An 18,218-nucleotide genomic window follows, 5' to 3' on the forward strand; every position below is an offset into this window, starting at 1 on the left:
CACAAATCCATGGTATAAACCTATAATTTTGACCTTGAGATCAAAGGTTAAGGTCATGAAGAGGTCATGAATTTACATGACACATAGTCTCATGGTGATACACCCATGTCTTATGGTATGACTATGTCAAAACCCTATAATCAATTTTGACCTTGAGGTCAAAGTTCAAGGTCATATAGAGGTCATGAAGGGTACCCGACACATCGTCTCATGGTGATACACTCATGTGTCAAATATGGTATGCCTATGTCAAAGAACAAAGAAGTCATGGCCCTGACACAAATCCAATGTAAAAACCTTTAATTTTTACCTTGAGGTCAAGGTTATATGGAGGTCACGAAGGTACATGACACATCGTCTCATGGTGATACACTCATGTGTCAAATATGGTATGCCTATGTCAAAGAACAAAGAAGTTATGGCCCGGACACGAATCCATTGTAAAAAACCTTTAATTTTGACCTTGAGGTCAAGGATCAAGGTCATATAGAGGTCATGAAAGTACTCAACACATTGTCTCATGGTGATCCACATGTGTGCCAAATATGGTATGCCTATGTCAAAGAACAAAGAAGTTATGGCCCGGACACGAATCTGCACAGACAGACAGATGGACAGACGGACAGAGTGATTCCTATATACCCCCCCCTGAACTTCGTTCGGGGGGCATAAAAATGAATGTTTGAAATAGCTACAATTCAAACTAACATATCCAAAGAAGATAAATTACCCCCTGGGGCTCATAAGCCAGATACAAATTTGAATGTCACGTTCCTACCAGTTTCTAAAATCTTCTTATCACATATCTATGGACCACATCACAATTTTGATTCCCATGACCTTGACCTTTTACAGATAACTTTGAAGGACCAATTAACACACAGAAAGGCAAAAGCAATCATTGAGGCAAATATGAGTATGTGATTTGTTGATGTTGAAAAAATTAAGGCCATAAAAATGAGGGCTGGACTAGAAAAGGGCCAGAACGCCCATGGGCTGGAATATCTGGGAGCCGGCTAGAATCTACACAGAGGCTGGAAACCCCAGCATTCATCAACAGATGTGCATGCAGCTATGTATGACATTTGCTAAAAGAAACCACAAGATGCTATGTGCCTAGGTTTTATTCAGTATTTCTCAGGATTTTATGTATACATGGATACATAGGTAGCCCTTATTGTATATTCTCCATGTTACCATTTAAAAAAAGCAACTTATAACCCCTCCCCTCCCCCATTTCCCCCATACATTTACAATTACTTTTTTGTGTTTCTCATCACATGTATCGAGTAAAATGAACTTTAAAACTGTAAATTTTTATACTTTTATGAAAAGACACATGATCGTCTGTATAATTAATCATTCAAGCTGTCTCAGATGACAAAGTAATGAAATATTTTCTTTTAGTTGAATTTTAGACTTAAAATCCAACTGTTTATGAAAGCGATATTGTATCATGGACAAAGAAAAGGGGGAAGGATTTCAAAGGATTTTGGTATTTATTGATACCAACTGGTAAAAATACCCCATGTTGACTGTACTTTTACATTGTGAGTGATACTAGAACATAAAAATTTCAATATTATACTTAAAAGTTATTATATGTAATACATTGACAGAGATATTTCAATTATCACATTATTCATTTGTGTTACAAGAAATGGTTCCCAAGAAAAGACCTAACCACATTTATGATAGCCCTCTGATAAAATGACTTAAAGTTTTTGAATGCCCTACGATAAAATTAAGATTTTGTGTAAACAGAAACAATTTCCTGCATAAAAATTTGACTGAGTGAGACACAGATGAAGTCAGAGTACATAGCTATGCTATAACCAAAACAAAATGACCCCCCCCCCCTCTTCCTCCCCATTTAACAGACCACCCTTACTTGTACTCTTTTTTTGTTTTTGATGTTGTGTTAAACAAGAAGCTTGCAAATTTTAACTGTAGAAATTATTCCTCCAGGTGCCACTGTGAAAATGGAATTGAATATGCAGTGAAAAAAGTAATCTGGCAGCATACTTTGCTTGATAGAGTTTGGGAAAGTGTGGCCTATACGGTTTGCTTTGCAAGGTACGATTAATGTTTTTGCATGTATGAAAATTTCAGTTCATTCATTGTTTTTATGGGTTGGGGATGGGGGTGAAATTAGCAGGTTTCATGGTCTGTAAATATGCATTGCATTTTGGTGATGGATTTAATCATTAATTTAGCATCAGCATTGAAAACACACTTCTTTCTTAAGTGTGTCTTTTGAAGATGTTTTGGAGTCATATTCAGCAAATTAATTATATTAAAACAGTACATACCAAAATAAGCCCAATACTAGTAACAAGATGCTCAATTGACGTTAAAATTCAAAATAAATTGTCCAAAATTTCAAAAGTTTGAGAGAGAAAAATGCTTTAACTGGATCGATATTTATGTCTTTCTACACAGGACTTAAGCTTAAGCTTGTTAGCTAGAATCTCCCACATATATCAGAAGAGTTAAAACTTTGTTGACGACCGATACACCGAGTTTTGTAAATGAGACAAATGTTCTATTTTCCTCTTTAAACATTTGAAGAATCCACCAACACTTTGTATTCCCTGTGATTTAGCTTGAATAGTTTATTTAATCTACAGGGTTACTCAACATATTGTTTAGCTGCAGAACTGTAGCTCTCTGAAAAAATATTTTGACATAACAGAGAGCTACCCCTTATAAAAACCTTCGATTTACGGCGCACAAAAAGCTGCGCACGGTTGAGGCCTTATATCGTTGTATTCTTGTGTTGCTGTCACATAAATTTAATATCAAAAAATTCTTAACATATTTTCCTACTATACTTGTGTCTAAACATACCTTCAAATATTCATTAAAGCCCCATACGACCTGAAAACCCCAAGCTTCAAATGATTTCGTTTCTTGACGTAGCCATGTTAGGTAGTCAGTCAATTCGTACCCTGTTGTTGTTGGTATCTATTCATAAAATTCGTTATATGTTATGTATTCGCTCTTCATTTATTATCAATACGAATAATTATAGAAATTAAAAAAATAAAAGTTTTTCTAAAGGCAAAATAAGCTCTTGATTCATGAAAATGCTACTAAAGTCCTTAACACTCGTGTGAAAGGGATGGAGACCGAACCAGACTAATGAAAGCCGCATTGCCGTGAGTTTAGCTATTTGAATAATTATTATTTAAAGGTACTGGGGTGATATATTATTTACAATATCTAGCTAAAATATTTGTGGGGATATTAGTTCACATCTAGACGTTATTGTGCAAGTATGGAAATTAACCAGGATTCGAATTGACCGGCTACCTAACATGGCTACGTCAACAAACGAAATCATTTGAAGCTGGGAGTTTTCAGGTCGTATGGGGCTTTAATGAATATTTGAAGGTATGTTTAGACACAAGTATAGTAGGAAAATATGTTAAAAAATTTTTGATATTAAATTTATGAGACAGCAACTCAAGAATACAACGATATAAGGCCTCAACCGTGCCCAGCTTTTTGTGCGCCGTAAACTGAAGGTTTTTATAAGGGGTGGCTCTGTAGCTCTCTGATATGTCAAACTATTTTTTCAGAGAGCTACAGTTCTGCAGCTACATATTGTTCTAATTTTTTGTCATATTTATTTGTTTTAAAACTTAAGGACCTGTGTATATTAAAACAAAACCAGAATATTTCCAATGGGGTCCTTACGTAGGTTTTTCACCGATGTTTGTGTGAGGGACCCTAAGTTCAATGTTGCAGAAGCAAACCAGAATAACCAGAGAAAACGTTTGTGTCCACCAGCTAAGTGACAACCAAACGACCGAGAAAAGGGTTCGAACCGGGGTCGATGGAGGAGGCGAGAAGCGAGTTTGCTACCACTAGTGCACTTCCTGAACAGTTCAAAGCAAATTAAAGTCATTGTACCGGAGCTGAATACACTACTTTATTCTTTCAATAGCTGAAAATAACTTATGACATTTCTTTCTCTTTTTTTATTTTATATTTTTGAAGCATGGTCGTTGAGATGTACGATGTACAAACCTGGGATGCGGTCTTCGTGCTCTGGGCGGGGGGTTACCCACAGGCAAAACGCCAATTTGTCTTCCAAGTGTCGATGGTACAGATCCAGAGCTTCTTGCCTTCAATCTACCATCCATTTTATATTGATTGCTCTGAAAATCACACTGAATCTTTTCGTTGTTTACCTTGGAGCTTGGGAGCCATATTGGAATTTCAAAGTGATATGGATCTGTATATCGAGCCCGATGTAATTTAGTTATAAACGTAATCTCTCTCCAGCTTTCAGTAAATACACAAGAACTTAACACAATATATACTACAGAGAGTATAATGAACAAAGAAACAGAAATTATTCTGTTGGTATAGTTTTAAAATACTTTCAAATCAACAATTTTATTTTATTTTTTCACAAAATTCTTTACCAATGCGAGTTTAGCATGTCTATGTATTGGGGAATTCTGTCGAGGGGACAAGATTCACAATCTAGGACAAGACTTTAAACATCCAAGGCTGTCGCTCAGAAAGCCATATCGAACAGAAATTCGAAGAATCCAATACAAATTATTTTACGTCTAAATGTATAATGTACATCATTGAAATACATGATTGATGCTAAATATAATCAACAACGCCGTAGCAAGACAGAAAAAAATCTCACACGACTGTCTCATATTGTGTAATGTTGGCCTTACATTGGTGATAATGGGAGAATTTTCTTCCACTGATTATGGCATCATGTATTTACACGTTCTGCTAGAATGTCATTGATTATTACATCAAATAGTTTTAATCAAACTACGATGTTAAATGGTGAAAGATAAAATTGTAACGTTTTCTTCAAATTTCAATACAATAAAGCTTTCTGGGGGTCAGGTTTGGGTTTATTAGTTACACATTAAGTGTAAACCAATTTTGGGATATGCACATTTCTCAAAGCTAAACTGAATTAATGCGCTAAACGGTGGATATCCTGGAAAGAACATTTATCACTCATTATAAACTCGTGTAGGATAGCAAAGCCTCGTCCTTGACTGTAAATCTTGTCTCCTCGGTGAAAATTCTCCATCCAACAGTATACACTCATTATAAAAAGGGATTCTATCAATCTTTTGGTCTTGTTGATAAAAATATAGCGAGAGAATGAAGAATGCACATCACATCAGAGAAATCTGTGATGAAAGGAAAGTGGAGGATATATACTTTTATTTACATTTATTAATTATCCATTTTGAATTTTCTATGAAGATAAATCCCATAGAGAATTCATAGCCATGCATATCTCTTCATCTGATAAATAAGGAAGAGGCCCATGGGCCACATTGCTCTCCTGAGTCACCTTGGCCCATATTAAAGATTTTCCTTACATTTCACAAGTAGAACTTTGATCCTTATTGTGGCCCCAACCTACCCCTGGGGGCCATGATTTGAACAAACTTGAATCTGCACTATGTCAGGAAGCTTTTATGTAAATTTGTACTTTCCTGGCCCAGTGGTTTTTGAGAAGATTTTTAAATATTTTCTCCTATATGTTCGCATGTAAAAATCTGATCCCCATTGTGGCTCCAACCTACCCCCGGGGGTCAAGGTTTTAATAAACTTGAATCTGCACTATGTCAGGAAGCTTTCATGTAAATTTCAAGTCTCCTGGCCCACTAGTTCTGAGAAGATTTTTAAATGACCCAAACCTATTTTTGTGATTATCTTCCCTTCGAAGGGGGCATGATCCTTCATTTGAATAAACTTCAAAGCCCTTCACCCAAGGATGCTTTTTGCCAAGTTTGGTCGAAATTGGCCCAGTGGTTCTGGAGAAGAAGTATAAAGTGTGAAAAGTTTATAGATAGACAGATGACGGACACCAGGTGATCAGAAAAGCTCACTTGAGCTTTCAGCTCAGATAAATTAAAATCATTTTTTTAAATGTTGGCAAACAAACAAATACAAAATCTGAAATTTGTATAGCTCTTTAATTCCCAGTAAGATACAAGTACCAGTAAAACTCTCATGAAGTATCACAGACACGCATACAAACATAGCCTATAATGTGTCATTCTACTCAATGGAAAACGACATGCTACATGTATTACATTAAATGATAAAAAAATTCACAAAATGTAATGCTTTTTAAAATGAAAACACACATATCCTACATTGCATGACCTATAAAAAGAGTCGAAGAAAAGGGGAGGCAAGTCTGACCCAGTAAGGCACAAATCTGTCTACTTTCTGGAATGTTTCATCATTTGCCTCTACTCCTCTGGTGAAAAAGTTCTCTTGTTCCTGTTGATAAAGCAAATGTGGCAATGAACATACTACTAATAGCAAACATTTTTCATAGACTCAGTTTATACATTTGATAAGCAAAAATATGCACATATAAACCTGTATAAACTTGATAATTGTAGTACATGTATACCATTATAACTTAATGCTTTCTCTACTACGTGACCTTAACCTCTGGACACATTCATGAAGAAGATTTATGACCTCCAGATTTCAATACCTAAAATTTAAACATTACGCAACCTTTTGTTGGATGATAAGGGTTTTATCTGCCAACAAAACTGACATATCACGCAACAGGAATTTTGATATCGCATGACATTTGTCTTTATTTTTGATATTCTAATATAGATAGCTATTTTTCACAGTTTTTCATCTAGAAAACATCTAGCGCAGGCTTGCATAAACAAAAATGAGAATTTTATCTAAATTTGATGACATTGAAATTCACTTTAATTTGTGAAACTATATTGTAAATAACTTTATGAAATAAAAGAATTAATCTTCTTTTAAAGCTTTAAAATTTTGACTTTTATGAGAGTTCAGAAAGGTTGTTATGATACAGAGACCTTTGAATAAACTTTCTTTTTGTTTACTTAGAACAATGGCCAAAATATTATTGTATGGATGTAAATACTTCATTGTGGAGAATTTTTTTTACATAATTTTAATAAAATTTTATTGGAGGTGACCTTTTTTTCCTTCTCAAATTTAATTGTTCTTTATCTATTAAAAATATTTCAGCATTTTAACCATGATTCAGAATTATAAAAAAGTTTTTTGACAATGCAAGTTTTTTTTACAATGCTGATGCTTCTTTAAAGTAAAATGTTATCATTTTTTCATTACAGTCTGAAAAACACATTCTTACTAGCTGTGTGTGACCTTAACATTTGACCTTAAGTCCCAGAGATTCTCAGACTGAAGGCTCACTGCTGAAGGCAAACAGAATCAGAGAAATCGTCTCAGATTGACTGATTCATATGAACAGCAGACTACCTTCCCTCCTCCATTGTCAGTTTACTAAGTAAGACCTCGCTAAATACAGCTCTACAGATAAGAAAGGTTTTGTATTTTACCTCATGCAGTTCTGCTTGCAACTGTTTGTTCTGTGTGACTAGAGCAATTTGGCATTCAATGTCCCGGTACACTGATCGATATCCTGAAAAATTAAAATCACATTTACCGTATTAAATTGAAAATATCATCTGTTAGAAAAAGACATTTGTTTCCAGTATTTGAAAAATTGATCACATGCAGGGAAATAACTGAGTTTCTAGTCTGTGTCACAAGATCACTTTAAGGGAGATAACCCTACGAAAGGGAGACAATTCTTCATGATTCTACCAATTTAGAGGGAAGACATCAAAAGTTGTCTGGTCTGAGAACCCCTAACAACCCCCTAATCAGACCTGAAACATATATGTATATAAGTATATGTCATTCGTAAAACAAAACAAAATTCAACGTCAAATTTTATTACTAATTAAGTTAATCCAAAAAAACCAAAATAGTATATTCAAGTAATACAGTCCTTTTACAACAAGAGAACTATACAGGCATCCTGGATCACATCATAAGCACCTGTTATTGAAATGTGCTGCTGTGTCCTTGACACTTGACTTGGTAACCTTTATTTGGCATGAGTACATGTATAGTCAAGAAACTTATTTGAATCAAGAACATTTCCATTCCCAATAGATACAACCACATCACCTGGTATTAAATGTGTTACTGAATCACTGTATCTAATTGTTAACCCTGGGGACACCCAGAGCTGGGGTGAGCTAGATTACTGGTGCCATGCTCAACTATTTGATGAAACCTTTTAAACTTGGAAGTTTGTGTGTTTTTGGTGCAAAATCATTATACCCATGAATTCCATAATGCACATGCAGGATGAAATGGGGCACATCATGGAGAAAAAGATGCCCTTCTCCCTCCTGATTACAACAAAGTGGAACCAGACCAAAGGTCAATGTTAAGATCACAAGGTCAAATATTTTGGTGTCAATGGAAAGGTCTTGTCACACCAAATATGAAAGCTTTGCCTCTTATGGTGTAAAAGACATGACTAAGGTTACAGACAGGCCAAAAAACTATATGGCCTGAATCTTTAATTCTGGAGGCATAAAAATGCTTACCAAAGTTGGATGATCCCATCATGGAGAGAAAGGGGACAGTTTGGTGGGGGAGGTAGAACCACAGGCCCTTCACATGATACGTCCACTGGTCCCGGTAATATTCGTACAACCGAATCCGGTGCTGCATGTTGTAGTAACCCACCATGTGGTAAAAGCTGGAAGCAATGTAGGTGTAGGCATCAGGGATGTTCCCCATCACTCCCCTAGCCCCAAAAAATCCATTGACCTACGGCAAAAGTAATACCATTATAACCTGAACTACTCTGTATAGAAATATTGATAAAGGAAGAACATTCTGTGTTGAGATAAAAATATATACACATACACCTAACCTTATGCATTTATAACACACCTACATACATTTTCATGTACAAATGTGTAAAATTAGATCACTTTTCATTAGGCCTGAGTAATGCAGGTTACTTCATAAATGGTATGCATCACGATATGAACATGCGATATGTTGTTTATCACAGCACAGTTTTCATGACCTTAAAAGCTTGCCATTTCTGACATTTTGTAGTGGTAGTACAATAGTATCATTTCAAAATTTTAAAATCACAGACCCACTGTATTAACATGTAGTTCATTACACATAGAAGTAGCAAATGAAAATTACTAGAATAATAAGGGTTGATAACATTATCTAAATATATGCTATACTCAGAATCATTCTAGAATTGCCACCAATACTATATTGTTACACCTTTAATTTTCATATCCTCCCCCTTTATATAGGGTATATTTACCAGTACAGAGTACTTACTTTAGCTTGATTCAAATTTCAGTGGCTTCGGCAGTTAAGCAAGAGCACTAATATATTGTTGCTCCAAAATTTTAAACTATTGTACAAAGAAGAATTGCTAAATCATGATTATGTCGCATAGTTTATCAGCTCTGCGTCAGATTTGAAACATGCCAAAATAAGTACACATACAGTACATGTATTACGAAAAATTTTAACTAATGATTTCCTTTCAATTTTGATGAAAAAGGGATTACGATTTTCTTTAACTGATCTTGAATAAATTTACATAAAAACGTAAGTACCTGAGGGGAAGCTATCAGGAGATCAAACTTTGCTAAGGACTCTAGAACAATGATATTTTGATAATGTTTGGTCAGATTGAAATATCCTGTGGCTAGTGAAATTCTAACTCCATCACTGGCAGTCTGCAATAAATGCTTCACAAATGATTCTTCTGTCCGAATTCCAAACAATGCCATCTGGAGTAAGGGGTACACATAAGTGTCACATTTGACTTTTGTCTTTGCCTGTCTGTCTGCCTGTTGAATTTTAATAGATTTCATGAAGTCTATCACTGTCTTTCCAGCTGCTTTTTTGAAGTCTCCTGTATTTCCTGAAAATTGATGAAATACACTTAAATGTCTACGGTCTGAGTATTATGTGATTTCTTCAATCTCATAGCTCCTATAAGGAATACAAAACATGTATTACAATCAATCATGTTTTTGATATTCAAAAGAATTGCTTCAGGCAATCTCACATTCTGTGTATTAAAAAATTCATTGTCTTAGGTTCTGATAACAGGAATGAGTGTGATGCAATGTGTCAGAACCCAGACTGTCATCAGGAATGAGTGTGATGTAATGTGTCAGAACCCAGACTGTCATCAGGAATAAGTGTGATGCAATGTGTCAGAACCCAGATTGTCATCAGACCACAAGACCAAATATCCAAACCAGCTGGACTAGTTAGTAAACATTCTCGTGTATACCTAGTACCCTGTCACAGTTCTTCTAAAAAGTTGATATAGTTTCATCTTAATATGATGAGCAAAATCACTTTCTTACTCCCCCTATTTCCTGTGTAACTCTTCACACGTCCCTCCATACCTTGATAAGGGTGAATTTCCCACTCAGGGTGTAATCTGGTGCTGTTGTCTGCTGTCAGTGATAAACTAAAAGTAGACACAGTTTTCACAAGTCCCGAGAAAAAGTCGCACATTTCTGGACATTCGTTGAACAGCACATAGCGATCTTGTCTGTTTGTGAAGTAATTATCACTTAGGTTGGCTCTGAAATATCAAAGACAATCTGATACATGTACTGTTAGTTTGTAAAATACTGATAAATATTCATAGCTAATCATCAGTTATTCATTTAAAATACAATTTTCTGCTTTTGAAATACAGATTGATTGATTGTTTTGATATTTTCCGCCACACTCAACAATATTTCAGTTATCTGGTGGCACCCAGTTTTTGTTGGTGGAAGAGAGAACCCAGATACAATGTACCTGGGAAGAGACCACCGACCTTCAAAAAGTAAACTGGGAAACTTTCTCACTTACCGGCGCGAGTGGGATTCGAACCCGTGCCGACCAGAAGTAAGAGGCCGTGTGATTTGGAGCACGATGCTCTAACCACTCGCCCACGGAGTCCCCTTGAAATACAGATAGAACAAGAATCGAAACACATGTCCCAGAGTACAGCCATATTCAATTGTTGTAAATTTGACCTCCACCTTTATCAGTCCTATAACTTTGACCTTGATCACCAAAGTATCTTCATCTTAAATTGTTCAGAAGGTACAACAAAGGCTAGTATTTAAGACAAGGAGAGAAACAATTAAATAAAAGCCGATATGCAAGAAATAAATTAGAAGACAGAAATTTAACAGAATCATTGGAAAGATTTTGGCATGTTAATGTGTGCTTTTAGATTATCATCTAGTGGGTCAGTGACTCCTTATACCCATAGGAGTTTTCTGTCTGTGTAATTATGAATTCTACAAGTGTAGGAATATTTGAGTTCTCTTGTAAAATAATTCTAATGTTATAATTTTGACTTTGACCATTTTGACCTGAACATTTTTTGATGTCTCTCTTTGACCATCATCCAAACTCTCATATATAATACCGTTAGAATGTGACACGTCTTATCAAGGAACCTAAGTATGTTTCTGAAGGAAACTTTAAGAATCAATCTCACCGGACAACTTCATATTGAACAAAATTTCATCTAAGTTGCAGTAGGACTGAGGCTCAAACTGGGTGGTTTCTATGACAACCTTCTGCCTATTTTCATTTTTGTAATATCTAACTTTCAGTTTTTATTATTATTTTTTAAAAGAAATGATTGTTGATTTTGATCCATACAGCACACTTACCCACTCATGACAAGACTATCATCAAATAAATACACTTTCATATGCTGCACCCCAACAGTCTCGTCCAGTTTGGGAGGTAGGTACTGTTTCAGGTAACCACTGAGATCGGGGGTGTGGTACAGGTACACCTGGACTGTTCCACTATATCGCTCCAGGAGGGATGTCAACATGGTCCTCGAAGACACCTCATCCCCTCTCGATCCCCTATTGTAGTCCAACAAAATATGGACCTCAAACTCACGATTCCCTGAATTCTTGGCTCTCTCACAAGCATACTCAATGGCACTGACCTGGTACACATAATGACAAAGAATTAATAAAATTTCATTTAAACAAGAGGCCCAAGGGCCACATTGCTCACCTGAGTTACCTTGGCCCATATTACTTTTGGGGGCCATGTTTTTTACAAACTAGAATCTGCACTATGTTAGAAAACTTTCATATAAATGTAAAAAGTCTTTGGTCCAATGGTTCTTGATAAGAAGATTTTTAAAGATTTTTCCTATATATTTGTATGTAATACTTTGATCCCCTATTGTGGCCCTATCTTACCCCTAGGGGCCATAATTTTAACAAACTTGAATCTGCACTATGCCAGGAATCTTTCATGTAAATCTGTACTTTCATGGCCAAGTGATACTTGAGAAAAAGATTTTCAAATATTTTACATACATATTCACATGTAAAACTTTGATCCCCTATTGTGGCCCCAACCTATCCCCAGGGGTGATGGTTTAACCAAACTTGAATCTGCACTATGTCATGAAGCTTTCATGTAAATTTCAGCTCTTCTGGCCCAGTGGTTCTTGAGAAGATTTTTAAATGACCCCACACCATTTTTGCACTTTTGTGATTATCTTCCCTTTGTAGGGAGCCTGGCCCTTCATTTGAACAAACTTAAATCCCCTTTACCGAAGGATGCTTTGCGCCAAATTTGGTTCAATTTGGCCTAGTGGTTCTGGAGAAGAAGATTTTAAAAAGTTTTTAATGTATTTTTACTATTTTGCTATTATATCCCCTTGGAGAAAGTGGGCTTTCATTTGAACAATCTTGAATCCCTTTGCCCCAATGATGCTTTCTGCAGTTTGGTTGAAATTAGTCCAGTGGTTCTGGAAAAAAAGTCGAAAATGTGAAAGTTTACAGACAGACAGACGATGGACAACGGATGATCAGAAAAGCTCACTTGAGCTTTCAGCTCAGGTGAACTAAAATCCCTGTTCTTTAAACCTGTTTCCATGACTAGCTGTCCATTTCTTGAATAGGTTGAATATGTTTACCAAATAAGATATCTGTTTACATTTCAAAATTGACCAATCCAGTAATGTGACAATACTACAATACCTATTATAAACATTATCAAGTGATGTTGCTTGTCAGCTGTTAAATTTCTGATATTTTCTTCTATTACTCTGAATCTTCCTTAAGTTCAATGTCCTCTGTCTTAAGGGAGTTGGGTATTTGCTTATCATTAGAAAACTGTCTAATAATATTTTAATGTTTATAAATTCTAATGTCATAATATGTGAAATGCTTTGTGTGTTTTGTGGGAGATGAAATCTGCAGAGGACTACCTGTTCTTTCTAAATATCCATATAGTTTCTATTTAGCATCAATAGCACTAAACAAAATGCTATCTAAATGTTTTACACATAAACGCTATATACTCTACTCTGAAGTCAGAACCTCTACCCTAGGGATCATGACATATACAATTTTGGTTGAGGCCTTCCTGCTCTAGACCACTATGCATTTAGTTCTTCTTGCAGATGTTCAGTTGTTGAGAAAAAGCTTTTTGAAAATTGGTCAATTTTTGCCCCATCCCTGAGGTTTCAGGGGTGCAGGAGTACTAAAATTTACAATTTATGTCCCCTTTGTCCCAAAAATGCTACGTACCAAATTTGAAAAGAATTGGATTTGTAGCTATCAAGAAGAAGTTAATAATTTTCAATTGATAATGCAGGCCAATTGCAACAGGTCACCTGAGTTTACTCAAGTAACCTAAAATTTAATTAAGGTATTCAACCTAAAACAAAACCCCTTTCAATTTGAAATTTTCAATTAGCTCTGGTTGTATAAGATTTTTCAATATCTTTATTCAATGATCAATATTTTTGGTCAGATTTCTGCAGTGCTACATCAGAAAAATCTAGAGTTGAAACATGGAAGCAACGAGTCATAAAGGTTTGCACTATATCTGTTTCAGAAAATAAATGCAATTCTAGAAAGAAAAAAGAATTCAGAGAAGAATTTGGACAGCATTTCCTGCCTTGACCCTTCTAATATCCTTTTTCTATAGGTCATGACCCTCTCAATTACCTCTTTCCTGATCAAAACCTCTCAATGACCTCTTACCAGATCTTTCTCCAGCTGTCCAGTTCCTAAATAAAGGGAGGCAATCACTATCCGTTTCCGTGCTGCTCTAAAATTTGTCTGCAAAAACGAAGTGAAATTGTCACAATCTTAATGTAGACTTGTTACACTTACATATGTAGTTATTTCCTTTTCTACTTTCAAAATACATCTATACATGTAGGTAAGTCATTTGTACAAAAACAAAACATGTTGAGGATGGATTCTTGTCAATATAAAAGATATGCACCACATGTACATTTTTTTCGGCATCATAGAATGTGGAGCCCCTTTACTCTTTCTTACTTACAGTTGTAACGCTGAACACTAAATTGAAGTCTGGAGAACTTGAAGCATAGGCAACTATATTTTCAATTGGAATCATTGACTTAAATAAAATTCACTTTATTCTCTCAACTTATTAATTTAATTGTATTTAACATAGACTTTTGTCTCCAATAAAATAAAATCGAAATAAAATGGATTTTCAAAACAATGACAAAAATTAACATAACATAGAAAATTTGGATATTTAATTTGAACTAGCTACCCGGTATCAGAAGGCATTGGAGATGTCCTACCCCTTTTCTTTTTATGGAAAAAAAAAAAAAGAAAATAATTTTCTTTTTTCCAAATAATGCGATATATTACATCAGTGTCCTTATATGAAGAAATCAGAGTAGTTTAGGAGTGACAAGAATACCGTCCACCAAGGGCCATAATTCTGCCAAAACTTATCCAACCAGACCTGCATATTTTCAATTCAAAATGTCTATATATGACCGAGATGATGAGCAGAAACTGGATTGTTGTAAATTTTCTAAATCCAAGGGGCGTGATTCTGCCAAAATATTTTTGACAGAAATTCCATAGTAATTTGACCTGTGTATTCTCTTGATTTATCTATATACTGAATTTCAATAGAAAAATAAAATCCCTGTTTGACTGAGATAGAAGTTAATCAGCAGAAACTATGAATTGTTTAAAATTTTCTAAGTCCAAGGGGCACAACTCTGTAAAAATTTATTTCACCAGAATCAAATAAAAGCTTGACCTGGATATTCTCATGAAGTATCTATATACCAAATTTCAGTGGAGTGCATCTTTAGCAGTGACAATGAACGGAAACTGAATTATGATGGAAAAGGATAACACTAAAGCCACTTCCTGGCGGGGGCATAATAAGAACTGTGACACCCAGGTTTTTGTGCGTCAAATGTATAGATTCTAAAGTTTTTTGCATGCAAAATACCACATTTAAACTTGACAAGTAGATACAGTATTAGAAAAATCCATTTTTCATTACATCAAATGAATACGTTAATTTACCTTCAGAGTTTGATAAAAATCGTCTGGGGTACGAAGGATTTCCACCGAGTTGCCACAGATTCCAAAGCATGGTGCATAATCACCAACCCACGACAGTGTGTTACAGACGGGGTCTACCGGGTGAATAGACTTCTCAGTTTTCAAAGCTGCTGTTCCAGACGAGAGGAATCTAAGAAAATTGTTGAACATTACTGAACATTATGAAAAAAAATACATATATATTCAGTGCAAATTAATAAATAAACATATAAAACAAAAACCTGGATGCAAAATTCCAAACATTAGTAAACATAATGAAATTCCAGTGTGTTCCTATGGAGGAAAGAAGAAAACTGACTTACTAAATGGAACAACATGACTGTCTTGCTGCAGGCAAGAAATGTTGATATACCCTAGGCACATGTTTCACTTGGCAAATCAGGAAGCTTGTTTCTACACTGCATGTGTTAATTTTACCACAACACATAATCAACAGAGAATAAAACATGTATGTATTGACTTCTTGTGTGGGTTAATGTACTACCCCCGTCAGCTAGAGGTTCGCGACGAGGTACTTCTGACCTAGTAGTTAAGGAGTGCAGGGACGGTAACCGAGGCTCCTACTTACAGGAGTGGTGAGTGGGAACGAATTGGATGAATCATTTATAACATGTATAAGCTTGGTAATATCAGTTACCAAACAGTCTCATTAATATAGTGTCTATTCACCGAGAACTGTCTCACCAATGGATTGTGTAATATCATTTAATGGATTGTATAGTATATTCAATACCATCTAATGAATTGTATATTATATATTCAATACCATTTTAATGGATTGAATGATATCTTCAATGCCATTAAACAAATTGTAGAATATTTTCAATATCATTTAATTAATGGATATTAATTAAATATCTTGAAAACCATTTAAAGAATTGTAAGATATCTTCAATACCATTCTTATGATTTTTTAATAAAATATTTAATACATTTTAATACACGGATTAATGAAAGTGTGCATAAATATCTACCACTGAGCTACCATGAGTGGTCATAGCATTGGTAGTACACATGTAACTACAGGTGTATTAATGTTTATATTAAACAGGTGTATAATGTTTATATTAAACAGGTGTATCAATGTTTTATAATAAACGTGTGCTTTGATTATAAAGAAAAGTTTCCTCTCTATTCCTACATGTACCAATTAGCAAAACTAGGGAATATAAATGAACATATATAAACAGTATATGTTCAGAGAAGTATGTACCAGACATCAGAAATAAGAGGCCCATGGGGCACATCACTCACCTGAGTCACCTCAGCCCATATTCAAAGATTTCCCTTGTATATTTGTTTGTAAGACTTTGATCCCTATTGTGGCCCCAACTTACCCCTGGGGGCCATGATTTTTACAAACTTGAATAGATCTGCATTATGTCAGAAAGCTTTCATGTAACTATAAACTTTTATGGCCCAATGGTTCTTGAGAAGACTTTTAAAGATTTTCCCTATATTATGATTTGTATTTAAAACTTTGATACCCTATAGTGGCCCCAACCTACTCCTGAGGACCATGGTTTTAACAAACTTGAATCTGCACTATGTCAGGAAACTTTCATGTAAATGTAAACTTTTCTGGCTCGGTGGTTCTTGAGAAGAAGATTTTTATCGTATTTGACCCAGGTACCCATACAAAGGGCATCAATTTTTTTTAGTTTATTTATTTAGGAATAGGCACATATACAATATAAATACAAGACAATATCACAGAGGAACACATAGTTAAAACAAAAGTTGTTGTTAAATACATAAGATAAAAAGGTAAATTTTAACAGCTATTTGACTTTAAGAGTACAGTGAGTAAATTAATGTATATGCCTATGCCAAGGATAACCCATGAAAGTCATATAACTTATTTCCAATGGGGTCCTTAGTTACACAAAGTTACACAAAAAATGCAAAACTTTTTAACTGACATGCTACACTTTATGATGCAATAGCATGCATAAACCTCACAATAGCACAAATGACATAAAAATTCAAATCTGCAGGAGTCCTTTACATTTCATTTCAATATGTAATTCATAACCTGGCAAGTACTAAAACAAAAAAACCAATCATTCCTCTTTAAGAGATATACCTCACACATATTTGCCATTTATTTCAGTTGTATGGGGAAAATTTCTGGATCTGTTTAGCTGTGCTCGCTCTAATGACTGCATTTGTTCAAGTAATTTCTCCCAAACTAACAACTTTTTGACGTAAAATTCCCAATTGACACAATACAGGATTCTGTATACCATAGAGGGTCAATTAAGTCAGGTGTGCATGTTGTAATTAAAATATAACTTTATTGCTTAAATTAAAGTACATGATATAGTCAGTTAAAAAGCTCTACAGAGTTTGTGTTGATTTGTTGAATGTAAATAGTGTCGATTTTAAATAAAATTTACTTTATGTCAAGGACTTACAAAAGCAATGGGGCCCTATATACTTGTTGTGGTTTTTTGTCAGCGCTTAGAATGAACTTTGCTATTTTGGTTTTGTCTCCAATCAATACCTGTATAGTGAACTAATGAAAGGGCCAAAGGTTTGTATTGGGTTAAATGGGAAATGAATTGGAACTTCTTTTTTATTACCACAGCTAGTACACTACCGTAATTACATGTTCCTTGTATGAAATGAATTAGAAATAACATAACCCGAGCATATCTATAATTACCTGAGTCCACTTTGTAGTCCAAGATATTTAAGCAGACGTCGACCTGACCGCAGGGTACATCGAATTTTACAAAGCATAATTTATCATTAAACTGTAAACAAGCTGACTGCATGGTGTATTAAAAAAAACTTCTGAAGAACACACCCGACGATAAATGAAAGATTTGATTATTCTTATGTTTTGGCGAAAATACACAATTTATCACACAGGCCTAAAGCTTTTCATAACTTTATAACTTTATCAAACATTACATTTTTTTAATA

General features: G+C 34.9%; 2 protein-coding genes across 2 annotated transcripts in view; both read right to left on the reverse strand.

Moving 5' to 3' along the window:
* LOC125671095 (protein phosphatase 1 regulatory subunit pprA-like) overlaps positions 1 to 4,231 on the reverse strand; it is a 36,251-nt gene extending 32,020 nt beyond the window's left edge. The window contains exon 1 of the mRNA XM_048906551.2: positions 4,036 to 4,231. Coding sequence (XP_048762508.2) covers positions 4,036 to 4,151 — 116 coding nt within the window. The 5' untranslated portion in view covers positions 4,152 to 4,231. The remainder of the gene's footprint in view (positions 1 to 4,035) is intronic.
* Positions 4,232 to 5,959: 1,728 nt separating this feature from the next.
* On the reverse strand, positions 5,960 to 18,085 carry LOC125671817 (CDP-diacylglycerol--glycerol-3-phosphate 3-phosphatidyltransferase, mitochondrial-like). Its single transcript, XM_048907756.2, has 9 exons — positions 17,956 to 18,085; positions 15,249 to 15,417; positions 13,923 to 14,000; positions 11,571 to 11,860; positions 10,296 to 10,477; positions 9,489 to 9,799; positions 8,439 to 8,664; positions 7,374 to 7,456; positions 5,960 to 6,291 (listed from the first exon to the last, which is right to left on the reverse strand). Exons 1-9 carry the CDS (start codon positions 18,030 to 18,032, stop codon positions 6,172 to 6,174), a joined length of 1,536 nt encoding a protein of 511 aa, XP_048763713.1. The 5' UTR covers positions 18,033 to 18,085; the 3' UTR covers positions 5,960 to 6,171.
* Positions 18,086 to 18,218: the final 133 nt, after the last annotated feature.

The sequence above is a fragment of the Ostrea edulis genome, chromosome 4, assembly GCF_947568905.1.
Source record: "Ostrea edulis chromosome 4, xbOstEdul1.1, whole genome shotgun sequence".
Lineage (NCBI taxonomy): Eukaryota > Metazoa > Mollusca > Bivalvia > Ostreida > Ostreidae > Ostrea > Ostrea edulis.

Excerpts from the sequence above, each read along its gene's own strand:
- LOC125671817 (XM_048907756.2), bottom strand. The coding sequence starts at position 18,032 with ATGCTTTGTAAAATTCGATGTACCCTGCGGTCAGGTCGACGTCTGCTT. Across the intron at positions 15,418-17,955 it reads GGACTACAAAGTGGACTCAG|ATTCCTCTCGTCTGGAACAG; the intron begins GTAATTATAGAT and ends CAATTTTCTTAG. Across the intron at positions 8,665-9,488 it reads TCCTGATAGCTTCCCCTCAG|GTCAATGGATTTTTTGGGGC; the intron begins GTACTTACGTTT and ends CTTTTGCCGTAG.